Raw genomic sequence first — 26,618 nt, 5'->3', positions numbered from 1 at the left:
GTTTGGGAAACTGAGGCATAGAGGCAAAGTGACTTCTTCATAGGATCACAACCGTAGAGCTAGAAGTTTTGAAGTAAGACTAGGATTCAACCCTCTCTTTTTACAGATGACCAAACCAAGATCTAGGGAAGCCCAGTGGTTCGCCCCTGTCATAGAGGTTTAGAGAGTTAAGTAAGGAAGAGAGCCAGGACTGAGCTCACATATGCCAACGGTTATGTTTTCCTTCCACCTCAGGCTGCCTCCCAAGAGATCCTGGGCTAGAGAGAAGGAAGGGGCTTGGGGGGGCTGAAGGCTTCCTCGTGGGACCTGAGGGATGGGCAGCCATCAGAATGCTCTCTTAAGAGAAGCCCTGCTTCACCCCTCGGTCTCTGGGACCCAGGCCAAGCGGACCAGGCAGGCCCATGTGGGCATGAAGGGACCCTGGCCATGGCCCAGGCCAAGAGCTGGTACCAGAGGAATTCAGGCTGGACTCAACCCCCCCTTCCCTCAAGGATGAGACTGAGCGAGCCCCCCGCCACCACCCCCTAGATCTGGGGACAGTCAGGGATGGCCTCAGGGGAGTGGGGAGCAGGGGAGGGGCATGGGGCAAAGACAAGAATGGGCCAATGGCATGGGAGGATTTCATGGAGCTCTCTCTGGGTCTGTGTGTCTGTCTCCCTTCTCTTTCCCTCCCCTTCTTCTGTTCTTCTCTCCCCTTCCCTATCTCCCTCTCAATCCTTCCCTTGCCTTGCCTTCATTCTTGTCTTATACTCCTCCCCTCCTTGTTTTTCTCCCCATTGTTCTTTATTTCCCCTTTCTCTCCTTTCTTCCTCATCTTTCCTTTTCTGTGTCTTTTTGCCTTTCTCCCCCTCTCCTCCCTCCTTTCCTCCCTTTCTGATTTCTTCCCTCCCTCCCTCCCTTTCCCTCTCCCTCTATCCTCCCTCTCTGGTTTCTCCCCTCTCTCTTCCCTCCCTCTCCCTCTCCATCCTCCCTCCTTCTCTGATTTCTCCCCTCTCCTTCCTTCCCTTTCCCCTCCCTCTCTCTCCCTTTTAACCTCCTTGTTCTCTTCCCTCTCTGCTTCTCTCTTATTCCTCTCCTCCCCATTCATTCCCCACCATACTCTCCCTTCTTCTCCTCCTCTTCTTCCTGTCCCTGTACCTCCCAATCCTGCCCTCTGCCCCCTCCCCACAGCGGGACCGGCACTCAGGTCCCATCATGCACAACACATACGCCGTGTCTAACCACCGCTCCTCCTCCAGCACAGGGTAAGCTCTTGCGGTCCCAGCCCCTAACCCTTGAGCATCTTTCCCCATCCTACCCCCTCCCACCCAGCTTTTCCCCCTGGGAAGAGCTGTCAACCCCCATCTCCCCACTCTCCCTTCTCTAGCCATCATGGCAGAGCCTACACTAATCTGTCTGCTCCTCTCTGATCAATCTGGGAAGGCTTCCTGGTGGAGGGGGCATTTGGGAACATTGTTTCAACAGTGGGTGAGCCTGTCCTGGGGCTTCCTGGCCCAGCCCCTCCTCACTACTGTCTCCTGTGGCCTTTCCTACCTCCCCTCAGGGCCTCCAGCCGTGCAAAGGCCGTGTCCCAGAGCTCCGGCTGCTACGACAGTGACACTGCAGACCCCTACCCCTCGGAGGAGGCAGCCATTGGGGACAGCGGGGCTGGAGGACCAGGGGCTCGGGCTGAGGGTGGAGGGGGCTTTGAGAGGCCCCAGGTGCCCCGGAGCTCAGGCCTGCGGCGCCAGGCCATCCAGAACTGGCAGCGGAGACCTCGTCGGCATAGCACAGAGGGGGAGGAGGGCGACGTTTCTGACGTGGGCTCCCGGACCACCGAGTCCGAGGCAGAAGGACCCTCCGAAACCCTGGCCTCTGGCCCCACACCGCCCCGAGCCCTGAGCAGCTGCCGGCTGTCCGGTGAGTGCCCATGCCCTCCATCCTGGGTGTTGGGGGGTGGTTACCTTCCAAGCCTGATTCCTGTTTCTTCCCAGACCCTTGATCTTCACCCCCACTGCCCAGCCCTCGCTGCCCCTCTGCCCTAAAAGCAATACTTAGTATAGATTATAAGATAGAAGGTAAAGGTTTGGGGGCTATTTTTTTTTAATTAAAGAAAAAAGGTCTAGAGGGCAGGATTTCTAGGCTCAGGCACACTCTCCATGCGCTTCAGGGGTGTCCATGACCCAGTCCCTTCCTCCCCCCCAATACCTGACATGCCCCTCCTGTTCCTGCCCAGCTCCCCACCACTCCCTTCCTTGCCTTCTCCTCCCATACCCCATGCCTCAGTTTCCCCGCCATGCACCCTGCTGACACTGTGTTAGGTCCTCCAGCCCGCTCAGAGGGGGGCAGCGGGCGGGGCCGACAGGCTGATGGTGGCAGCCCCTCGCGCTCCAACGAAGTCATCAGCCCCGAGATTCTGAAGATGCGGGCGGCCCTCTTCTGTATCTTCACCTACCTGGACACCCGGACCCTCCTACATGCCGCCGAGGTCTGCAAGGACTGGAGGTTTGTGGCCCGGCATCCCGCTGTCTGGACTCGTGTGCTGCTAGAGAATGCCCGCGTCTGCTCCAAGGTACCCAGCCCAGCCTCTGCTCCCCTCCATCCTTCCTCTTCTGCTCCAAGGCACCCAGCCTAGCCCCTGCTCCTCCTTCATTCTTCCTCTTCTGCTCCCCTCCATCCTTCTGCCTCTGCTCCAAGGCACCCAGCCTAGCCCCTGCTCCCCCTCCATCCTTCTGCCTCTGCTCCAAGGCACCCAGCCTAGCCCCTGCTCCCCCTCCATCCTTCTGCCTCTGCTCCAAGGCACCCAGCCTAGCCCCTGCTCCCCCTCCATCCTTCTGCCTCTCTCCAAGGCACCCAGCTTAGCCTCTGCTTCCCTCCATCCTTCCTCTTCTGCTCCAAGGCACCCAGCCCAGCCTCTGCTCCCCTCCATCCTTTCTCTTCTGCTCCTCTCCATCCTTCTGCCTCTCTCCAAGGCACCCAGCCCAGCCCCTGCTCCTCCTCCATCCTTCTGCCTCTGCTCCAAGGCACCCAGCCTAGCCCCTGCTCCCCCTCCATCCTTCCTCTTCTGGTCCCCCTCCATCCTTCTGCCTCTGCTCTAAGGTGCCCAGCCCAGCCTCTGCTCCCCTCCATCCTTCCTCTTCTGCTCCCCCTCCATCCTTCTGCCTCTGCCCCAAGGCACCCAGCTTAGCCTCTGCTCCCCTCCATCCTTCTGCCTCTGCTCCAAGGCAACCAGCCTAGCCCCTGCTCCCCCTCCATCCTTCCTCTTCTGGTCCCCCTCCATCCTTCTGCCTCTGCTCTAAGGTGCCCAGCCCAGCCCCTGCTCCTCCTCCATCCTTCCTCTTCTGCTCCCCCTCCATCCTTCTGCCTCTGCTCTAAGGCACCCAGCCCAGCCTCTGTTCCCCTCCATCCTTTCTCTTCTGCTCCTCTCCATCCTTCTGCCTCTCTCCAAGGCACCCAGCCCAGCCCCTGCTCCTCCTCCATCCTTCTGCCTCTGCCCCAAGGCACCCAGCTTAGCCTCTGCTCCCCTCCATCCTTCTGCCTCTGCTCCAAGGCAACCAGCCTAGCCCCTGCTCCTCTCCATCCTTCCTCTTCTGCTCCCCCTCTATCCTTCTGCCTCTGCTCCAAGGCAACCAGCCCAGCCTCTGCTCCTCCTCCATCCTTCTCCCTCTGCTCCTTCCTACCCCTCCCAGCTAGTCTCTGCTCCAAGCATCATCTTCTTCTAGTTCAGGGGATGCCACTTTAATTGCATAACTCCCCATCCAAGACCCTTCAGTGGTTCCTCATTATTCAACTGTTATTGAGCACCAGTGGAGAGAGAAAAGGAGATCCAAAGTTTAGATTCAATTCAAGTCACCATTTATTAAGCACCTACTACGACAAGCAAGGAACTGTGTTAGGCTGTCTGGTAGGGGCATTAGACACTGACGGAGATAACTATAATATCCAACACCTGCACAATATTTCCAAAAATATCTACAACTTGGGCTCTTGGGCCCAGTTTCCCAGAGCTATAAAAGATATTGTTGTGAATAATCTTAAGCATCCTGTAGGATGTAAGGTGTGATAAACAGAGCAGCTTTGGCCAAGAAACAACATTCCAGCAGACCATATTTTTATATGCTGTTGCCTGAAAGGTGTAGAAAGTACACAATTCTATTGTGTCTCAGTGTTTCTTGACTGTTTCTACAAACACACCTGACTCGATAGAACAAAATTTGCCCTTGAAGGCATCCAACAAGGTGTTTCGAATGGGTGTGCCAAAATTATACCAGATTCCTCAAGAGATCTGACAACAGAGAGAACTTAATTCAGACTTCTGATTATTGACATTAGGAGAGGCTCATCCAAGGTGCCTGCCGCCATCATGGAGGTTATTCAACAAAGTCCCAATGGAAGGAAGAGTTCCCTCTAGATGGTGAGGTCCTCCAGAAGCTCCTGTTTGCAGCTGAAATTTTCCTAATTGAATTAGTCCTCAGAAGAGGAGATCTATAATCGCCCTTGGGAGTTTGACCTAACTGCGCACAGTAAAAAAACCAAGTGGATAAAGAGTATCTATTGCCCAGGCTCTAATGTGCAGCTTAGTGAGCTACCCTACTGGAGCTTGTCCATTAGGATGTGTACTTTGAATAGACGTGGCACAAAGATAGTGAAATGAACCCATCACTGAAAAGGCCAAATTGCCGTTGCCAGTTTCCAAATGATGACTCAGTACGTTCATTGACTGAAGGCTCTCCATAAAGTAAAGGACCGACTTTTAACGTCAGCATCCTGCTGCTGATGCTGCGAGGCTTTGAGTCTTGGGACATGCCCCTCCCCGGAAGGACCCCAGGGATCCCCAGAGTTTAGAAAGGTTACACACGTGTAGCTTGAGTTCCTCAGTAACCTTTCGAAACGCTGGGCATCCTTCTCCTAATTGTACAGTACAACATCAGTTGTACTGATGAGATGGGTGGCCATGGAGAAGGCTGACTCCAGCTCCTCCTCAGAATTCTAAGGGAATTCTTGGCTAGCCATGGGGTGACTTTCTAAAATGCAATCAACTCAACCCCTAGCCTGGCATGTTCTCCAAAATGTCAACCACCATCAATTCATGGTACCCAGTAATTTTTAACCATCTTAATATTGAATAGCTTAAAAAAAAAAAACAGAACAAAAACCTAACCTTATGTCTTGGAATCAATACTGTGTATTGGTTCTAGGCAATGGAGTTAAGTGACTTGCCCAAGGTCACACAGCTGGGAAGTATCTGAGACCAGATTTGAACCCAGGACCTCCCATCTCTGAGCCTGGCTAGCAATCCACTGAGCCATCTAGCGACCCCTTTGATTAACTTTTACAAAGAAACCATTTATGAGAATTTACAGGGCATCCCTCCCCGAGAAGAGTGGGCTCTATTTAACCGCTAGGAGCGTTTGCCCTCATCTCTAAACTTGGCGTTACTACTGCATGAGTTCCAGGTGATGCCTCACCTGGTAGCAGGTTCCGTCCTCTACTGCTTTGACGTTCTCTCCTCCAGCCTTTCAAAGCTCCCTATGTCATACCCATTCCCAATATTCTCTCACCTAAAAATAAACACATGGAGGGAAAAAGCCCCAAACCGAAGCCCCCGTTCCTGGCTGGATGTGGCCCCAGAGGGGAGATGAAGGCCTCAAGTCTCTCTCTCCACCCAGAAGCTCAACACATCTCTTCCCTCCATTGCAGCCATGCAGGAAAGAGGCCAAGAGCTGCCCTCCTGGGAGATTTCGGTCGGCTTCTCAGTTCCATTTCAGCAGCTAATCCAAAGGTTTTTTTCTTCACCTTGTTAGTGGTCCAGAAAGCAATCACAATACTTAAGTATGCACGAAAGTTCACGTGGAGATCGCATCCACCAATCCTCCGTAAAGGCTGGGATTGTCCACATGAAGTCGAAAAACGGATACGCCGAAAAAGAAAGGAAGGCGTTGACTGGGGGAAACGCCTGCATTGCGTGTCTCTGCCGAGGGTGTGATGTCAAAGTTATGTAGACAACTGTCTGAATGGGTGACTCCCCAAAGCATCCCCAATAGAGTAGTGACCAGGGATAGAAACAGTCCTAAGAAGAGTTGTAAGCGGTGGCCGATGGCGTCAAAGACTTCTCCGAGTCACTGATGATGAGAGAAAGAAAACACCTCTGAGGTCTCGCCTCCCTCGCGGCCAGCTGGTAGAGATGACAAAGACTGGGAATGGTTGTGAGTGGAGCCAGCCCAGCCATTCTAGAAAGCAATCTGGAACTGGCCTGAGAAAGCAACTCAGAATCTGTGTCCTTTGACCCAGCGGCTGCTGCTCGGTGTGGGAACACTTCAAGGAGGTCATCGATACAAAGAAAGGGATAGTTACAGCCAAAGCTGTCTTGGGGGTAAAGAAGTGGAAACAGATGCCCATTGATTGGGGGAAAAGGGCTGATGGATTGTGGTCCACGAGTGCAATGGAATACGATTACCCTGTAACAAATAATCACTGGAACAGAGGAAGCCTGGGAAAGCAATACCCATGACCATAACACCTTTGGGAGCGTAGTTAAGGAAGGTAGACATTGACACTGAATGCTATGAAATTATAATGACCAAGGGGCAGCTAGGTGGCCCGATGGATAGAGAGCCAGGCCTGGAGATGGGAGCTGGGTTCAAATTTAGCCTCAGACACATCCTAGCTCTGTGACCCTGGGCAAGTCATTTGGCCCCCATTGCCTAGCCCTTATCATTCTTCTGTCTTGGAACTGATACTAAGTCTTGATTTGAAGAGAGAAGGGAAGTGTTTGTTTGTTTTTTTAAATAATAATAATAATGACCCAAGCTCAGCCCTAGAGAACAGAAGAAAAGTTAGTTTCTTTGCAGATGTGGAATACTACAAATGATGTCAGACTTTTTCAATCGGTTTTTCGTTTGTTGTTATTTTTTTAATTCTTTATCACAAAAGATACTCTTGGCAGGTAGGTGGGACAGAATCACTGGGTCTGGGACCAGGAAGGCCTAATTTTAAATCTGAACTTGGGCACTGGGTGCCCCTGGGCAGATCTCTTAAACTCTTGTCTGCCTCGGTTTCCCTATCTGTAGAATGGGGATAAGAACAGCACCTGCCTCTCAAAGTTGTTGCAAAGATCAAACAAGATACATTTGTAAACTCCTCCGCACAATGCCTGGCACACAGTAGATGATTAATAAATGTTTTTTTCTGTGCTTCCCTCTGTGAGGAAGAAGGGAAGAAGAAACGCTGGGAAGTGGAGATGTTGCCAAAATAAAAGAAGTCAACAAGATTTGTTTTTTAAAAAGAGAAAATGCTTCTCTCCTTGGAGGCTCGGTACAACTCCCTCCTTTTTCTCCTCCTCTGGCTCCAGCTCACCCTCCTGTCTCCTTTATCCATCCTCCACATGTGTGTTACTGTTATCCGGCTTACTCGCACAGTCTCTCGTACTTTCCGTCTCCTCTGTGGCAGGGAGGCTTCTCTAGACTCCAAGGAGACCTTGCAGTTACAAAGCTCTTTCCACATCCACAACCCGATACATAGTAGACACTCAATCGGTGTTCTGGGCTACATTGATTTCTCCCTCTTCCTCTGCCTTCAGCCTCCCTCCATCCCCTCCACCTCACGGGGTGTCTCCAGGGCATGGGCTCTGGGGCCCTCTTCTGGTGACCCCCCTTCTCCTCCCCCAGTTCCTGGCGATGTTGTCCCAATGGTGCACCCAGACACATTCGTTGACGCTGCAGAACCTGAAGCCCAGGCAGCGGGGAAAGAAGGAGGGCAAAGAGGAGTACCTGAGGAGTACAAGGTGGGAGAGCATGAGGGCTTGGGGGGCTGACTCCATGTCGGCCTGAGGAAGGAAGAGCTGGGAGGAGCCCTGCCCAGTGTCCAGGCCGGGGCAGGGGTGGGAATGTAGAGGTCAGACACACGAAGTCCTTGGATGGGGCTGGCTCGGAGGGCATTGGCCAGTCAAACAGTGGGATCTTCTGGGGAGTGAGTGCCACAACTTCGATCTAATCCAACACAGCGGTAATTAAGCACCTACTGTGTGCCGGGAACTATGCTAAGTGCTGGGTATACAAAAACAAAAATGAATCACTGGTCTGACAATTTACTGGGAGGATAAACTCTGGAAGTCAGGAAGATCCAAGTTCAAATCCTGCTTTAGACCCTTGCTACCTGTGTGACTGAGTATGTTCCTTCACTTCTCTCTCAGCCTCATTTTCTTCATCTGTAGAATAGGAATAATAATGGCATCTCCTTGACAGGGTGGTTGAGAGGATTAAATGAAGTAATAGTAAGTAAAAGTAAGTAAAAAAAAAGTAAGCTTTGCAAAGCTTAAAAAACGAGATCAATCCATCTTTTTGTTGATCAACTATTCTAGTAGAGTCAACTGTGACCCCATTTAGGGTTTTCTTGGCAGAGATATTAAAGTGGCTTTCCATTGCCTTCTCCAGCTCATGTTACTGATGAGGAAACTAAGGCAAACGGGGGAAGTGACTTGCCCAGGGTCACACAGCTAGTAAGTATCTGTGGCTAGATTTGAACTCAAGTCTTCCTGCCTCCAGATCCGGCACTCTATGCACTCTGCCACCTGGTACCTGATTAAATATAAAATCATTCAGGAGGGGAGAGCACTAGCAAACAACAGAAGAGATAAGAAACTTCCTGTGACAGGCAGCCCATTTGCTTTTGAGTTCTGAAGGAAGCGGGAGATGGAGAGCTCATCTCTCTGGACTCCTGGCTAGGCAAGGAGGCTGGGCTGAGTCGGGGTCCAGTCAAGGAAATCAGAGGGCACAGTCAGGTCTCCAAATTAGGAAATCCAAGTGACCAGAACAGAAAGGGAAAGGGAAGCGCAGAAGGTCCAGGGGGTCCAGCCCGGGCTCTGGGAGGGCAGCAGCCTGACTTGGGAGCCTGGAATTTTATCACCTGGACTTGGATTCAAGTTGTGGCTTCCATCCCCACTTAGCTGGATGACCAGGAGCAGAATGATGAGCCTCTCAAAGGCTGTTTCCTCATTTTTCTCCCAAGATAAAAATACGCCTCCTGCCGATTACTGCCCGGGTAATTGGGAAGAAGGAGCCACCGAAATGGGGGGAAGGTTATGGGGCTGAATCTGTGATTTCATTGATGATGGGAGCTCCAGGCACTGGAACTCCATCCATCAATATGGATGTGCAACTTAAGAGTCCCAGAGAGCTGCTTAGGACGTTTAGAAGTTAAATGACTTGCCCAACCAGCAGAAGACTTGTTCCTTAAATCTGCTTGCCTCAGTTTCCTCATCTGTACAGTGGAGATAATAGCAGTACCTCCCTCCCAGGGCTTAGCCCAGGGCCTGGCGCTCCGCATTGTGTGGATGGTAGCTGGTATTCTTATATATAAGGAAATAGTGACTTATCCAAGGTCACACAGGTAGCATCTGCCAGAGAATGAATTTGAACTCGAGTCCAGAGTCAGCATCCCTTCCAGATTGCCTCCTTCGTGTCTCTGGGCCTCGGTTTCACCATTTCTTCCAGGAAAGGTTGGGCTGGCTGAGCTCTGGAGTTCCCAGCAGCTCACCATCCGCGACCCTGTCATTTTCTTCCATTGGCTGGAAGCCCCTCGAGGGCAGGCGCTATTTTTTATCGTCCCTCCCAGTCCCTCTCCTGTATCAGGCGCTCAGTTGATGCTTGTTGGGCCAGACAAGCGAACTGGTGCAGAGGGCCCATTGGGTGGCCTCCTGACCCGGCCGCTGATGTTCCCAGGGGGTGCCTGGAAGCGGGGCTGGAATCGCTGCTCAAAGCTGCCGGCGGGAACCTGCTGATCCTGCGCATCTCCCACTGCCCCAACGTCCTCACGGACCGCTCCCTCTGGCTGGCCAGCTGCTACTGCCGGGCCCTGCAAGCGGTCACCTACAGGTGGGTGGGAGGGGGCGGCACATCCATTCCTCTGGGTCTCTGCTGCCCCCCACAAAGCCTTCCCCGACCCCGAATCTGAGGAATGAGGCTTTCCTCTTGCGCTCTCAGCGGCGACCGAGGTGGGAGCTCCACTCTCAGCTCCTGCTTAGGTTGAGGCCCTGCCACTTGGCCCTCTGGGCCTCAGTTTCTCTGTCTGTAAAATAGAGATGCTCAGACTTGCACAGCTTTCTTTAAAGGATTGTGACAAGACTTTTTTTTAACCCCTCTCCTTCCGTCTTAGAGTCAATACTGCATATTAGTTCTAACGCAGAAGAGCGGTCAGGGCTGGGCCATAGAGGTCTAGTGACCTGCCCAGGGTCACCCAGCTGGTATGTCTGAGGCCAGATTTGAACCCAGGACCTCCCGTTTCTGGGCCTGGCTCTCCATCCACTGAGCTACCCAGCTGTAGAAGCTGTAGAAGAAGAAAAAGGACAAAAGTAGAAGCCTGAGGAAAGACGAGTTTCCCAACCGCTGTGAAAATTAAAACTCGTGCCCAGTCACTTCAGACATTGCATTGTGTAAGATTGATTAGCAATCCCAGGACGTGGCAGAATAAGAGCACGTGCCTGGGGCGCCTTGTCCTGACCCAGGAGGGAAAGTGAGCCGGTGCCCGAGAGCCCAGGGCGCCCGGGGGCCCCGGGGAGGAGGGCAAAGGCACGAGATTTCCACCGACCGCCGCATTCAGGGGAAAGAGAGAACGCAAGTGGGATGCTGGGACAGGATTCAAGTTACACAGCTCAAATCGGCACTCAGACACTTCCCAGCGGGGTGACCCTGGGCAAGTCACTTAACCCGCATGGCCTGGCCCTGACTGCTCTTCTGCCTCGGTACCAGGACACAGATTGGCTCTAATAGGGAAGGTGAGGGTTTTTATGAAAGCATTCAAAGATTAAAAAAGAAATGTCAGGGACAGCTGGGTGGCTCCGTGGATAGGGAGCTGGGCCTGGAGACCGCAGGTCCTGGGTTCAAATTTGTCCTCAGGCACTGCCTAGCTGGGGACCCTGAAACAGCACTTCACCCCCACTGCCCAGCCCTCACCCCTCTTCTGCCTTAGCATTGTCCTGATTCCGAGAGGGAAGGTAAGAGCGAAGAAGGAGAACACGAGGCGCCTCACTCCATTCCTCTTCCCAACAGGAGCGCCACCGACCCTGTGGGCCATGAGGTCATTTGGGCCCTGGGCGCCGGCTGCAGAGAGATCATCTCCCTCCAGGTGGCTCCTCTGCACCCCTGGTGAGTGGGGCTGGGGGCCGCCGGGAGGCTGGGAAGGGGGGGCTGAGCTGGGGCTGCCCAAGAGCCCCCTCCCCCGCTCAGGGTCTCATCTGCAAAAGGAGAGGTTGGAGCTCGATGGCCCCTCAGGTCCCTCCCCGTTCTCCATCCCGAGCCTCGGTTTCATTATCTAGAAAATGGGTAGAAACAGTCTCATTCCACACAACCAGACCGCTGGCCCTCTTGGGTAGCTGGAGGGACCGGAGTGTGATTTCAGAAACAGGAAGGGCTGGAGCGGGGCGGTAGAGACAGGGCGCAGGGCCTCCTGTGAAGACGTGCAGGAGGAGAGGGAAGCCTGCCTGGACTCTCAGGGGGGACCAAGCGCCCGGGCACTCGGGACAGGTGAAGACGTGCCCTCCGAGGGCGCCCCGTCCGGACAGGAGAGGGGAGCTCTCGAGGCGCCCTCCTCTGGGCACGAGCCTCCCTGGGTCCTCCTGGTCCCCCGCATCCACTCCCACCGAGGTCCGCCTGGTGCTGACTCCAGAGAGGTTCTAGACTGCCAAAGCCCGGAATGGGATGAATGCCGAGGACTTAGAGACAGACAGGTGGACGCGGGGCTGTCCCGGGCAGGACTCCTGAGGTGCTTGGGGCAGGGGTTGAGGGAAAAGCAGCCGCCTGTGAGATAGATGAATCCTGGAAGCCTTCCCAGAAGAGGAGGCACAGAGGAAGGTGCCAGACGCAGACAGGGCCGGGGTGGCAGGACTGGGGACTTCCAGTGGCCCCTCTGACCTCTCCTGTCACTCCCCGCTCTTGTTCCTCCCACCCTGTCTTCTAGCCAGCAGCCCACACGCTTCAGTAACCGATGCCTGCAAATGATAGGGCGCTGCTGGCCTCACCTCAGGGCCTTGGGGGTAGGAGGAGCCGGCTGCGGCGTGCAGGGCCTGGCATCGCTCGGTGAGTCCCCAGCCCAGGAGAAGCCTTCCATCCTTGTCCTGGGGGTGGCCTTCCCCGGGGGAAAGCCCAGTGATCCATCCACTAGGATGGGGCAGGCTGGACACAGCTGGGGAAAGGGGGAGGGTCCAAGGGGCAGCACCCAGAACTGAGCCGGGAGTGACCCAGGGGCTAGCCTTAGAGTGAGAAGGAGGACGGTGGGAAGACTGAGGGCACGACAGCAAGACCCAAGGGCTAAGAAAAATCCCTTAGAGGATTCCTCTTCCACGAAAATGAATACTTTGGAAACGGGTTCGAGGGATCATACATCTATATGTATAGTAACCCCGTGGAGCTGCTTGTCAACTCCAGGACGGAGGAGGGATGAGGGGAGGGAGACAACATGAATCATGGCAAAGAGAGGGAGAGAGAGAGAGGGAGGGAGAGAGGGAGAGGGAGACAGAGAGAGAGAGAGAGGGAGGGGGAGAGAGAGAGAAAAGGAGAGAGGGAGGGAGAGACAGACAGACAAAGACAGGGAGAGAGGGAGGGAGGAAGAGAGAGAGAAAAGGAGAGGGAGGGAGAGAGACAGACAGAGAGAGAGATAGGGAGGGAGAGGGAGAGACAGACAGAGAGAGAGATAGGGAGAGGGAGGGAAGGAAGAAGAGGGAGAGAGAGAAAGGGAGGGAGGGAGAGACAGGGAGAGAGGGAGAGGGAGGGAGGGAGAGACAGGGAGAGAGGGAGAGAGAGAAAGGGAGGGAGGGAGAGACAGAGAGGGAGAGAGAGAGAAAAGGAGAGGGAGGGAGGGAGACAGACAGACAGAGAGACACAGAGAGAGGTAGGGAGGGAGAGGGAGAGAGAGAAAGGGAGGGAGGGAGAGACAGAGAGAGAGATTGAGTAAAAAAATCCTTTAGAGTTTCTAGTGGTCCATTTGGTTGAGGGTATTGAATCCTCTTACTGAGAGGCTGAGAATTAGCTAAGGAAGGGAGGCTAGGGATCACATGAGATCGGGCGAGCATCTCCCCTTAAAGGGGACGCTAAGCTGGCCGGAAGATCTAGAACGTGGCTGCTTGGCCCTGATCTTTCCCTGTACCCACCTCCAGCCCGGAACTGCATGAGGCTTCAGGTATTGGAACTGGACCACGTGGCAGAGATCACCCAGGAGGTGGCGGCTGAGGTGTGTCGCGAAGGCCTGAAGGGTCTGGAGATGCTGGTGCTCACAGCCACCCCGGTCACCCCAAAGGCACTGCTGCATTTCAACAGTGAGTACAGGTGGAGCCAGCAGTCGTCACAGTCAGCACGTCCCACCAAGCTGGTCTTGCCATGCCAACATAGTCAATCACTGAGGTTGGGCGGACTCTAGGAGGAAACCAGTGGGGACGGGCTGATGGGAAATTAGGTTCTTAGTGACTCAATGCTGGGATTCTTAGTTATCTTCACACCTCTCTCAGTGCTTTACACATCGAGTGTGCATTGTTTGTAAGTGTTTGATAGGCGAATGGATAGATTAATTAATGGAGGGATGGATGGTTGGTTGCCTTAATGAATAGAGGGATGGAGTGATTAATGAATGGAGGGATTAATGAATGGAAAGATGGATGGATGGGTGGATTCATGAATGAATGGAAAGAGATGAGTGGATGGAGTCATGAATGGAGGGATTGGATGGATGGTTGGTTTAATGAGCAGAAGGATGGATAGGTTGATTAATGAATGACTAGAGTGACGGATTGGTGAATGGAAAGATGGATAAATTAATGAATGGTGGTATGAATGGGTGGGTAGATTTGCGAATGAAAAGAGGGAAGGATTTATTAATGAATGGGTGGTTGGATAGATTAATGAATAGAGGAAAAGATGAATCAATGAATCAATGAAGGAATGAACAAGTGAATGATTTGGTAGTCCACCATTAGGTCAAGTAAAATCCTCAATCCTTACTTTGGCATCTGAGTTTTGAGCAATGAGGGTAATCGTATATGTAGTTCCTGGTATCTGAGAGGTTTGATAAGGTATGTGTCCCCTTCCCCCATTCCCCAGGGTCTGGATCATGCACCCAGCCAAGACTTCTGTCTTCTCTCTCCTTGCTCCTTCCTAGGTGTTTGCCGGAACCTCAAGTCCATTGTGGTACAGATTGGAATTGTGGATTACTTCAAAGAACCTGGGAGCCCGGAAGCCCGGAAGCTGTTTGAAGAAATGGTGACCAAGCTCCAGGTAAGAAGGTTGGAAGGAGGCTGGGTCTGACTCCTAAACCTTCCTCTTTAATACAACTGTCACAGAACTTACTTTTGGTGCAGAGTGTATAAAAGCTTAATCCCTAAAATGACAGGGACTCAGTGGAGGCAGAATAGAGCTGGGAACCATTATAAGGAGTGGATTGAGGCAGCCTTCATCTAAGGACTGAGTTCTTAGAGCCCTTTCTTAAAACTTATCAAGGAAATATTGTTCCCCTTCCCTGGAATTTGAAGCCCTCCACAATCTGGTGCCACCTTACTTTCCACATGTGACATCCTCCCCAAGAAAAGCTATTCTGGGTTCAAGATACTCTGGAAAATACATCACTCAAAACCAAAGCTCATGAGCCCCCACCAATGTGTTTACTTCCATTAGTCAGCCAAAAGAAATGAATCAGTAAGAAAAGTAGCAATAGAATTGTCTTCCCCTTCCATAAATCTTTGTCATGTTGTCCCACAAATACATGGGCCATCAGTGGGAAGAGCAGACTCATAAAGGGATCACTTATTGGAACCCATTCTTAGAGGAAGAGAAAAACTCACAATAGAGATAGCAGTGTCTTCTAGTATTGTCATTTCATTATCCTCTGCCCCATTCTGACAGTTTTGTCCAGGACTTTCCTCTGAGTGTTATGCCATTCTCTGCATCTCTTTGTTGATGTCTCTTGAGTTCAAATCCTGCTTCAGATACTTGCTAGTTGTAAGATCCTGGGTAAATCACTTAACCTATTAAACCCCTGCCTAATTGAAAAATAAGAATTGGAAATAATATTTCTAAAGCACAGTGCCTGGCACATAGTAGGTATTTTAAAATACTTATTTCCCTCCTTCTTTCTTTTGACAACACACCACCACCAAAAGCAGAAATGTAATTACTACTTGAAAGAATTTTATTGAGAATGGAAGTTGGGCTGGAGAACACGTATCATCCAGTAGTTATCACTGACTCTTGCCTATGGCCAACCTATGTTCTTTTTTCTTTTTAGACCCTAAATACAACTCTTTGATAGCTGTCACTATACTTCTCCTGTGTGATTCTCTGTTTGTAGGGTATTCTAGTTTGACCCTGGCCACTGGGCACCTCTGCCATGCCCTCTGAGGAGCCTCTGAGTCAATTCTCCCGAGACTACAGTGTTCTGTGATCACCAGATAGTGGTTTGTTTTTGTTTTCAAGGAAAAACTTACGGTTGCTAAAAGAATTTTGTGTTTCCCTAAATGGAATCTTCTCCTTTTGGAGAGACAGAGACAGAGAGACAGATAGATAGGGGAGGGAGGGAGAGAGAGAGAGAGACAGAGAGAGGAAGAGAGAGAGAGAGAGACAGAGAGAGGAAGAGAGAGAGACAGAGAGAGAGACAGACAGAGACAAAGAGAGAGAGAGACAGAGACAGAGAGACAGACAGAGACAGAGAGAGACAGATAGAGACAGAGAGAGGAGAGAGACAGAGAGACAGACAGAGACAGAGAGAGGAAGAGAGAGAGAGAGACAGAGACAGAGACAGAGACAGAGAGAGAGACAGACAGAGACAGAGACAGAGAGACAGACAGAGAGAGAGAGAGAGAGGAGAGAGAGAGACAGAGAGAGGAAGGGACAGAGAGACAGAGAGACAGACAGAGACAGAGAGAGGAAGAGAGAGAGAGACAGAGAGACAGACAGAGACAGAGAGAGGAGGAGAAAAAGAGACAGACAGAGACAGACAGAGACAGAGAGAGACAGAGAGAGGAGAGAGAGAGACAGAGAGAAAGGGAGGGAGAGATAGAGACAGAGAGAGAAAGACACAGAGAGAGAGAGAGGAGAGAGAGAGAGACAGAGAGAAAGATGGAAGGACAGACAGACAGATAGGCAGACTCTATAGGGTATCTATTCAACTGCATATCATTGTATTCTTCATTATCTTGGTATTTCAGTTGTGAATGGCAATGCCAAATTCTTGAGACCGATTATGGCTCCCATGCAGGTAGCCTCAGGCTCTCTCTGGGCTTGAAACCTCCAGCATACTGTAATTTTCAGGTAGTGTCCAGAGGATTTCACCATCTCTAACCTTCCACGTGATTCCAAGATGGCTGGGTTTGGAGCACTGACTACCATTTTTCTGGGGCCCCTGAAATCCCTGGAGTCTCATTATGACTCTCTACCGAAGCTGGGCAGACAAGGTCATTGTCTCCCTTCAGGACCGTATTCCTGCCTTATTATTATTGAGAGACAGTTACAAAAGAGCGGGCAGAGCACCTCATGTGGAGTCAGAGGACCTGAGTTTGACTCCAGACCTTGCCACTTACTACTTATATGATCCCAAGTGGATCCCTGCCCCCCCTTGGCCTTGTTTCCTTCATCTGTAAATTGCTAGATGACCTTTGAAGCCCCTTCCAGATAATCCATGATCCTGTGAGCCTGTGTGTTTGTGCTCGGTAGCAAGTCTTCCAGAATCTGAGCTGCCCTGTGTTTTCCCCAACAATTAAAAATGTGCACTCCCTGCAAATCAGACAAGGTCCAACATGGTATCTATGTGCATACGGGGTGCAGCAATTCACCTATGACATAGGTATCAGGAACCACTTCTCCCATTTTCCCCAGAACACCACGAGTCACTGACCCAACTGGCCATGGCAGCCCTCTGAGCCTATGAAAGGCCCAGCCTAGCACTTCGGCATCCCTAGATCACTGACCTGCTGTCCCATTCTTGAGTTTATGGATGGCTCGGCCTCCATCTCATAGGCTTCAAGTTCTATGAAATCCTTCTGTTCCTTCAGGGCCTCCACAAATAGCGTATTATGTTAGAAAGAGGCTTCCTCTGGGTTCATCTCTCCCCTTTGTCTGAACAGAAGATTTCTTGGATCCAGAACAGCCTAGACTGAGTTCTTTGACTTTCTCTGACCCCTTAGATCTAGAGTTGGAAGGGTCCTCCCTCAGCTGCCAGCAAGTACAACCTCCTCGTTTTACAGATGGGGAAAAGGAGGCCCAGGATAATTAAGCCACATGTCCAAGGTCACATAGGTAATAAGCATCAGAGGTGAGATTTGAACCCAGGTCCTCTGACTTCTGAGGTATGGCTCTTTCCACTTCATCCCCATGCCTTCCAATATGCAAAGCTTTCAGCTTCTTGCTCATCTGAATCATTTTCTCTTGAGTTATTATTATCTAGCACTAATGGTCCCTGAAAATTTAAGAGGGCAGCTCTTCCCAGAATCCATTCTACTGACCATCTAAATCTCTTTTCCTTCCACTCAACAGCAATTCTCACTAACTCCTTAATAGGCAAGAGGAGTTCACAGTGCATTATTTTGTTTTGTAGAGCCCATCTCCTCTCTGGGGAGACTTTGCAGCCTGGCAAATGGCCTGGTAGAAGATGGCTTCCCATCGGTCCATTATCTTAGGTGCTCACTGCACATCAGGGCTTCTTGGCAGAACTCCATTCCCTTGCCAAAGGTCTTGGCCATAAATGTGAACATGATCCCATTATTTGTATCTATCAGAACTTTTCTGACTTGAAGCCCTGACCCAGCCATAGGTGCATCACTGGCCGTCCAAAGACAACCGAAGGAAAGGTCTGATGATGCAACAAAGTTCACCAATAGTGATGGCACACTTCCCATTGGACGCCCCAGGTAACCTTCGTCTCTTCTCTGGGTATCACCGTCTTTTCAGACTCATGGTCTATGGACAGAATGTTTCCTCATTGATCTTCCAAACACTAAACTCTTCCCTAGTTGACTGGTGCCTTGACCCATCCTTGGCAAGCAGCATCCAACTCATCACTCACAACTGTGGCCAGTACTTTCTCCATTCATTTACCCAAAGAACTTCTGGGTGATAGACACCCCTCTTCAACACAAGAACTCCAATTTGTATGAGAGTTCTTGGGACCATCATCCTCTTGGCACAAAGCCAACCCCGTGCCAGGTGAGCACGGGCAGACGATTTCCTGGGTGAGGCATTTTACCAGGTCTTTAAAAATGTATTCACACTTCTTATTTCGAGATCTCCAAACTGTGTCGGTTGGTCCAAACTGACCCTTCTTGACCTCCTGCATTTGGTTCTTCCCAAACATAGAACCATGAGTGAGGCCGAGAGGCTGAGCAATAATACCTTCTGTCTTGGGGGTCAAGTGATGCACCCAGTTAGGCCATGAAGTTAGGAAGTATCTGAAGCCGGATTTGAACCATCGTATGCAGTGGAAGTCTATCCACTGAGCTACCCAGCTGCCCCTCATAGCATAATTCTTTTTAACGTGATAACTACTAAATCTTAGACAAGTCTTTGGTTGATGGAGATCCCACGGACATAACCGGCTGATGTTCACTGGGTCTGGACACAACAGAGTCATTTCCTGCTGACACCAGTGTCCTTAGGGAATTTCAGACTCACATTTCTATGGCTCACATATGGTTGGTCCTTCATACCCAGCAATATATCTTTTGCCCATCTCACAGAATGTCTAGAAGAGCCCTCATTGGGATGAAGTAGCGAACACAGAAGAGCACCATAAAGCATCAGTCTTCATAGTCACTGTTGAGTCCCAGGAGCCCAGAGAAAAGACTCAGGAAGAGAGGGTGGGCTCAGCTTGGTTTTTTTGTTGTTTGTTTGTTTTTTTTGGGAGGCTGAGATGGTCCCCCTCCCCGACTCCATGAGCCTTTCATGATGCTGGTAGACCTGAATTTCTTTTTTTTAATTGAAAAATTTTATGTAACTAATTAATTTAGAATATTTCCCTTGGTTGCATGATTCATGTTCTTTCCCTCCTTTCCTCTAAGCCCCCTCCCATAGCCAATGAGCAATTCCATTGGGTTTACATGTGTCATTGATCAAGATCTATTTCCCTTCTATTGATATTTGCACTAGGGTGATTGTTTAGAGTCTAAATCCCCAATTATATCCCCAATTGACCCATGTAATCAAGCAGTTGTTTTTCTTTTGTGTTTCCGCTCCCACAGTTCTTTCTCTGGATGTGGATAGCGTTCTTCCTCTTAAGTCCCTCAGAATTTAGACCTGGATTTTTCATGGGCATTCAATGCCCAATTCTCCTCTTAACTGTATTCAGCACATAGATGGTCCTCTAGTTCCCATTCATAACAAAAGTTAGGCCAGTCTCTTTAGCTTCACCCTGACGGTCCTCCTGCATCGAGCTGCATTTCCCACAGCAGAACATGGATGGTTCATTTCAATGACACATAGCAGAAAAGGTGTCCTAGAATCCCGTTGGTCTGTTTCTTTCTTCTTATACTTTCTTTCTTATACTCTTCTTCCAACTCAATTATGCCAGTTCTGAGTAGCTGGGAAACTCTCTATCATTGAAAAAGCTGAAGCTGCATCAGTAACAACATGTCATATCCATTTTTTTGTTTTTAAACCCTTACCTCTTGTCTTAGAAGCAATACTAAACGTCAGTTCCAAGGTAGAAGCTTGGTATGGGCTAAGAAGTGGGGGTTAAGTGACTTGCCTAGGGTCACACAGCTAAGAAGTATCAGAGGTCAGTTTTGAACAGCAGCTTCTCCATCCCTGACACTATCAAAGATCTTCTCTCCCTCTTCTGAGAGATGATTAGGCACTTCACAAATACATCATTGGCTTTTTCCTGCACTACTAAATTGGCTTTCTGACAGTCAGTTGTCATTTCATCAGTAAGCATTTATTCATTTAATTAATGATGATAATAAAGATTCTAGATTGGTAGGTTGGGGTGCTAACTCAGATATGATTTTTTGTAATAACAAAGTCCTAGATTTCCCCGATCGTTTGTATTTATAGCCTCCCTCCTACTGCTCCTTAAAAATCAGTCCCTTTATGTCCTTAAAATTGTGTCGCCTCCAGAACAAATTTCTTTTGTCTCCTCTTAGTCTAGACCTGCCTTTGTTTTCTTGAGTACATCTGGGATTGTGACTATAGAATCTGAGTGTGGCATCTCCACTTTTCAATAGTGAAAAGGCTTGATTTTATAGGTCTTTGCAGATCTTTTCCAATTTTCTTGTTTCTTATCCTCCTTTCCCTTTTTATCCTTAAGTGTCCTCAGGATGTTGTTGCTTAACTGGATCTCTTGGGGGCAGCTAGGTAGCACCGAAGATAGAGAGCCAGGTCTGGAATCAGGAGGTCCTGGGTTCAAATTTGGCCCCAGACTCTTCTGAGATCCATGGGCAAGTCACTTAATTCCCAACTGCTTAGCCCTTGCTGCTCTTCTGTTCTAGATTTTGTTGGAGGCAACTAGAAGTGATGATGCTTTTGTGAGTTTCTTTTGTATTCTGCAGCATTGCTAAAGTTGTTCCATTTCTGTTGGGTTTGGGTTGATTCTTTGGAGTGACAGTCACTTCCGCAACCTTGATGGGACTCAGTTTCCCTACACGAGCCCCGAGCTTCCAATCCTAGCTGTAGCTCCCAGACCGGACCCTCGGGCAATCCCAACGTCACCCAGTCATTGTAGTGTTGATAACCGACTCGAGTGCATTTCCCACATAATAGCATAATAGCAGTAGCTGGTCCAAAAGCACACCTTACAAGGCTGCTTGTTCATTTGTGACCCGAGGAAGGATCTGGATCCCTGCATTAAAAGGCACAACAAAACAGCTCTCCCAGACAAAGCCAGACAACATGGCATCCCCAGAAAGCCCTGCTGCTTTCAGGATATTTTGTGGGTCAGCATCCACTGAAAACCACACCCCAGAAGCCCCCACCAATATGTTTATTAACATGGCGACCCATCAGAGGATTTAATTCATCCGAAATTAAAAAATACCAGAAAATGGTCTCGTAAAAGGAAGTGACCATCAAATGTGTGTCCTTCTTCTTCCCCACAAACCCGGAGCATCCCTTAGCACAAAGACACACGATCGCGGGGGAGGTCTCTCAGGGGAAGGAGTCTATGAGGAACTCGGATGGCCGGGGAACAGCCCTGCCTTCTGTGATCCGTGGCACTGTCCATCGTGGCTGGGCTCCCTGAGGAGCGTAGCTCTCTGCTGAGCCTGGAGGGAACCTTATGTTCACGGTCCTCCCACGGAGCGTGGCGCTGTTGCTGCCCCCCCTTTTCCGAATCTCCTGGGCTTGGGCCCTTCCTTAGGGGGGCCTCAGAGCCTGAGCATCAGCTCTTTGGCAAAGGCAGAGCCCCTCGTCATCCGCCTCGGAAAGAAAACCTCAGCTACTTTCTCTCCATGAGGAGAGACGCTCCCAGAGTCTTTCCTTCCAAGAACCCAGAATATGTCAGCCAGCCAATGAGAGCCCACAGGCATTGGTCCGCGATTGAACTCTTTCCCTCTTGGCAGAACCATCGCAATAGGGCTCCTCTTCCCTGCAGCCAGCTCCTGAATGCCGTCCTCTATCCCTCACTTTGAGGGCTGCCTGGTTTTCCTCAGCCTCACCCTCCACTAAAATGCAGTGGGCTTGCTAGGCCATTGAGGGTTATTGAGGAGAGGAGCGACATGGCCGCGTCTGCTTTAGGAAAAGCATTCCAGCAGCTGTGTTGACTTCAAATAAATCCAAAGCAGGTATAATCACATCCACTTACAAGATAGATAACAACACCCTATGCCTAGCCTATTGGGATGGTGCGAAAACCCCTTGGAGAAGTGCTATAGAAATACTGTCTGTGGCAGAATTTTCTGAACCTGTTTTGGGTCCCAGACCCCTGTGGCATCTGGCAAAGCCTATGGGCCCCTTCTCAGAATAATATTTTTAAATGCATAAAATAAAAATATGTAGGATCATGAGAGAAACCAATTGTACGAAAACTCAGAGATCAAAATAGTAAAAAAGAAAGTGTGTGGGACAGCTAGGTAGCCCAGTGGACAGAGTGCCAGGCCTAGAGACAGGCGATCCTGGGTTTAAATCTGGCTTCAGACACTTCCTGGATGTGTGACCCTGGGCAAGTCGCTTAACCCGTATTGTTTAGCCCTTGCTGCTCTTCTGTCTTACAATTGGTTCTAGGATAGAAGGAAAGGGAGGGAGGGAGGGAGGGAGGGAGGGAGGGAGGAAGAAAAGAAAGAAGGAAGGGAGGGAAGAGAGAGGAAAGGGTAAAGGAAGGAAGGAAGGGAAGAGGGGAAAGGGTGAGAATGAAGGAAGGGAGGAAGGAACAAAGGAGGGAAGGGAGGAAGGAAAGAAGGAAGGGTGGGAAAGAGGAAGGAAGGAAAGGGGGAAGGGTGGGAATGAAGGGAGGGAGGAAGGAAGGAAGGAAGGAACAAAGGAAGGGAGGAAGGAAAGAAGGGAGGGAAGAGAAGAAGGGAGAGAGGGAAGAAGGAAGGAAGGAAGAAAGGAATGAAGGGAAGAGGGGGGAAGGGTGGGAATGAAGTAAGGGAGGGAGGAAGGAAGGAAAGAAAGAAGGAAGGAAGGAAAGAAGGTGGGAAAGAGGAAGGAAGGAAGGGAGGAAGGAACGAAGGGAGGGAAGAGAAAGGAAGGGAGAGAGGGAAGAAGGAAGGAAGGAAGGAAGGGAAGGGGGGGAAGGGGGGGAATGAAGGAAGGAAGAGAGGAAAGAAGGGAGGGAGGACGGAAGTTTATGAGACCCTAGTCTCTAGGCCCCAGCCAGCTCCCATTCTCTGAAGCCTTTTGCTACCATCTTTCTGGGCTTCCTCCTCGCCCTTCCTGGGAGAGCTTTCTGAGTCTTCGTGCGCCTTTTGGATAAACGGAGAAACTGACCAGGGGACCGGGTGGCACATCTCCCGGAGTTGGGTCACTGAGGGACGGCCGAGCCAAGCCCAGGCAGACTCTCGGCCTCCTGGGCTTCAGCGCAGGGCACAGACGTGACCGGCCCTTTCTCCCTTCCACAGGCCCTTCGACGACGGCCGGGCTTCTCCAAGATCTTACACATCAAGGTGGAAGGTGGCTGCTAACCCCGGGCAGGGGGGCCAGTGGGCACCCCTCACCCCCCACCTCCACGCAGAGGCTCTGGCATGATCCCAGGCCTCCGGCGGGCAACATCTTTGGACACCTCCACGCAAGGGATGCAGGTTGGGACGTGCCCTCAAGGGGCCGGCCGGTGGCCCTGGTCTTGGAAGCAGAGACCCGGGTCCCCTCCAGAGGCCTTCGGGCTGAGCTCCGGGTCAGTCGCATGGTATCCATCTGCTATGGAGTTGATGGCTTGGGGGGCCTCTTCTCCTTCCTTGAGCCCCTGGGGCTGGGTGCCCCTTGCCTGAGCCTCCACCCCAGGCACTGCCTCCCCCACAAGGGCTCTCAGACTGACGCTACTGTCTCCTGTCGGCCGATGCCGCATGCCGGGTCCACTCGTGTCAGCCCGGCGGAGCAGGGCCTGATTCCGGGCCCCTCGGGGGGACAGGGAGCTCCAGCACCAGCAGAGGCAGGAACTGACAGCCTACACCTGCCCTGGCCCCTTCCTTCGGGGGCCTGCAATAAACCCCAACTGCCTCCCGAGACCCTGGTGTCTGGGGAAAGCAGGGCTCGTGTTCCCCGAGGCCCACTACCTGGGGCTGCCTGTCTCCTGTAGCTGTCTATGGAGGGTGTCAACACCAGCCTTGGTCCCAGGGTGCATCAGGGCAGCAGCCCGGCAGGCCCCTGGGCCCCTCCGCGCCTGGCCCCGTGGAAAGCACAGGTGGGCCCTGGGAGGCGGGACGGGCCCAGGACCCACGGCAGCGCTCTTGGGTGGATGGTGCGGCACCCTGGCCGCCTCCCCAGACTCCAGGGGGCAGCACCGGCCCCCCATTCCCTGCTGCCGCTGCCTCCAGCGAGTCTGGGAGGGCCTGGCAGACAAGACAGAGTTAGTATTTATTTCTGTAAGAAAAGATGATGCAGAGATTTAAAAGCAGAGTTCTATAATGTGCATGTTTCTGAGCTCTCCGCTCTAGACCCTGACCCTGACCCGAGCCCCCCGACACACACGAAGCCCTCCCGGGAAGCCCGGGGCCAGCCCACCCACCACGTGCCCTGAGACAGGGACCGGAAGGGGCAGGAGGAGGAACAGGGAGGGAAGGGGGCCCGAGGGGCAGCCTCCAGAAGAAATCGGATGTCTTGGTATATAGCAGCACATGGTGGAGGTAGAGGCCGACTGTGCGGTTTGTTTTCCCTAAGAAGTCACATCTGATTGACTTGGTCTAGAACCTCTCACCCTGGGACCCTGTTGGCAGTTCCGTGAGGGAATCTAATCCAGCTGGGCCCTGGATCTAGGCGTCGAGAAGCATGCTGACCCCCACATTCCCTCTCTTTGTCTGTCTCCCTTTCTCACTCCCTTTCCCTCTCCCTCTCTCTCCCTCTCAATGTCTCTTTATCCCTGTCTCTGTGTATCTCTCTCTCTCCATCTGTTTCTGTCTCACTCCATCTCTGACTCCTCATATCTGTCTGTCTGCCTGCCTCTCTCTCCCTCCCTCATGCTCTTGTTTCTGCTCTCAGACGCCAGGCACACATGTTCTTCAGGGCAATAGAAAGAAATTTTGAATTCGGAGTCAAAGGACCCGAGTTGTTTTACCTCCTATACCAACTATGTGACCTTGGACAAGTCTCTTCACCTCTGTGGGTCTCTGGGTTTTCCCACCTGTAAAATGAAGGGGGAGTGCTGAATGGAAAGTCCCTTGCAAGCTTTACAAATGATTCTGCGAGCCTCAGTGTGCCCTTCGGGTGCCTCAGGGGAGCAGAGGTAGAGTCTTCCCCACCTCTCATTTGTAAAGTTCTTCTGGCTTCCCAGGCCAGGCCCCTCCCACAGATTTCTCTGAGGCGGACCAGGCTGGCCCAACTTCACAGACCTGACTAGTGAGTTTGAAGCTATTGTCTTGCCCCTGCCCTTCTTCTGGGGGCTCCCCCACCCATGCTTAGTTTCCCTGTAGCCCAGTGAGATATTCACTGAGAAGCTCTCAAGAGGAGGTGCATGCAGGGAGCCTTGTCCTCAGACCCATCTGGCAGTATTCCCTCTGTTCCTGCCTCAGTTTCTTCCCTCAGCTCTCCCTCTTGTCTGTCAGTCTTTCTATTTATGCTTCTCTGGAGGATTTCTGCCTTTTCCTCAGGCCCTTCCCACCTGCCATGCTTCACCTACCCTTTCAGAGGGAGAGGAGCCTCTCTCTGGGCCACCCCAGGCCCACTGCCGGGCCCTTCCAAGGGGAGGAGACCCAAAGGGAAAGCACAAGATTCCTTTGACTGTCTCCCTGCCCCCAGCAGTGCCGTGGTCTTCCCCCAGAAGGGAGCCCTCCCCCAAGGCAGCAAAGGCCCCTCTGCTCTCCTGTGGCCTGGCTTCTTCCATCAGTGGCTTCCAGGGCTGCTTCCTCATCTGTAGAATGAAGAAAGTTGGCCACTGAGGGCCCTGCCCACTCCAAATAACCCCCTACCCAGGTCACTGGGAAAAGCACAAGCCGGCCACTACGGCTCCCTGGGGGCCCTGCAGCCCCTCGCACTCACTGCTCCCTGGACCCCCGCCCCCTTGCTTTGCTGGTGTTTAGGGCCCTCCTTGGTCCAGTGTGTCTGGGAGAGAGAAGAGCTGGCAGCCTGGGGTAGGCAGGTAAACCCCCTTCTCCTGGCCTGTTGGGGGGGGGGGGGGTTGTGTGTGTTTTTCTCTACTTGTGTGTGTATATCTACTCCGCTTGGGCTTCACAGGCACACAGCCCTGGCATCACCAGGTCTCCTCTTGGACTTGGGTTCAAATCTTGACTTTGTCACTTACTACCTATGTAATGCTGCGAGTTACTTCATGTCCAGAATGGTGGGGGAAGGGCGCTCCCCCCCAAAGGGACCCTCAGGCAGTTTCCCCCACCCTTGCTCCTCTTTTCATTTGCCTCTCACTGCCAGGTGGGCGTTCCTTCATTGGCCAGATCCTTCCCTCCAGAGTCCAGCCCACAGTGGCACAGTGGGGAGTCCCAGAGATCTACACTCTCCCCCTCCCTCCCTCCCTCCCCCCTCCTGATTCTTGCGACCCCTTTCTGCCACCTGGTTCTTGGTCCCTCCGAAGCTTTCCTGGAGGGTTCTGGCTAGCCCCTCCCCCTTTGCTCCCAGGTGGGGTGGGGGGGACAGAAGGGCAGTGACTCAGCTTCCTGGCCAGGGGGCTCCGGGGTCTGCCTGAAGCACTTTACTTTGGCCCCCCCGAGTCAGCTCCCCACCGTGGGATGCTGAGTGGAGGCTCCAAGTCACTAGCCCTGACCATTTGGGAGCCTCTCCGTGGAGAGTGTACATAGCAGCGGGCTCCAGCGAGGGCCTCCCCCGTCAGCGTCCTACCCCAGTCAAGATAGCACAGGGTCCCAGAAGCCCCGGTGGGTGGGACGAGGGTCTTGGGGTCACCCTTCTGTCTCCCCTGCCCGGGCCCTGCTCCTACATCACCCATAGATGCACTTTGGTGTTGTTGCTTTGTACCCTTTGCCGAATGTATCCTGAGCGTGTATGTATCTATGAGGACCTCATGCGGGCGTCCACGCTGCCGCCTGGGCGTCCAATAAAGATTCTGAAAACCTACTGGCT

The 26,618-nt window shown here is 51.9% G+C and overlaps 1 protein-coding gene across 2 annotated transcripts in view; it reads left to right on the top strand.

Annotated features, from left to right (window-relative positions):
* The window catches only part of FBXO41 (F-box protein 41), a 44,413-nt gene extending 17,801 nt beyond the window's left edge, over positions 1-26,612 (top strand). Inside the window, exons 4-13 of one of the 2 annotated variants that reach the window (XM_056814091.1) lie at positions 1,171-1,244; positions 1,544-1,899; positions 2,310-2,551; positions 7,647-7,762; positions 9,699-9,851; positions 11,025-11,120; positions 11,932-12,050; positions 13,127-13,285; positions 14,122-14,237; positions 23,000-26,612. In XM_056814091.1, the coding sequence (XP_056670069.1) occupies positions 1,171-1,244; positions 1,544-1,899; positions 2,310-2,551; positions 7,647-7,762; positions 9,699-9,851; positions 11,025-11,120; positions 11,932-12,050; positions 13,127-13,285; positions 14,122-14,237; positions 23,000-23,062 (1,494 nt within the window). In that variant the 3' untranslated portion in view covers positions 23,063-26,612. Of the gene's footprint in view, positions 1-1,170; positions 1,245-1,543; positions 1,900-2,300; positions 2,552-7,646; positions 7,763-9,698; positions 9,852-11,024; positions 11,121-11,931; positions 12,051-13,126; positions 13,286-14,121; positions 14,238-22,999 lie in introns of both variants that reach the window. The other variant, XM_056814090.1, reaches the window with a different exon arrangement.
* The last annotated feature ends 6 nt before the right edge of the window (positions 26,613-26,618 follow it).

The sequence above is a fragment of the Monodelphis domestica genome, chromosome 1, assembly GCF_027887165.1.
Source record: "Monodelphis domestica isolate mMonDom1 chromosome 1, mMonDom1.pri, whole genome shotgun sequence".
Taxonomy (NCBI): Eukaryota; Metazoa; Chordata; class Mammalia; order Didelphimorphia; family Didelphidae; genus Monodelphis; species Monodelphis domestica.
Note: the sequence above shows the minus strand (reverse complement) of the source record. Positions and strands in the feature narration are given on the sequence as shown.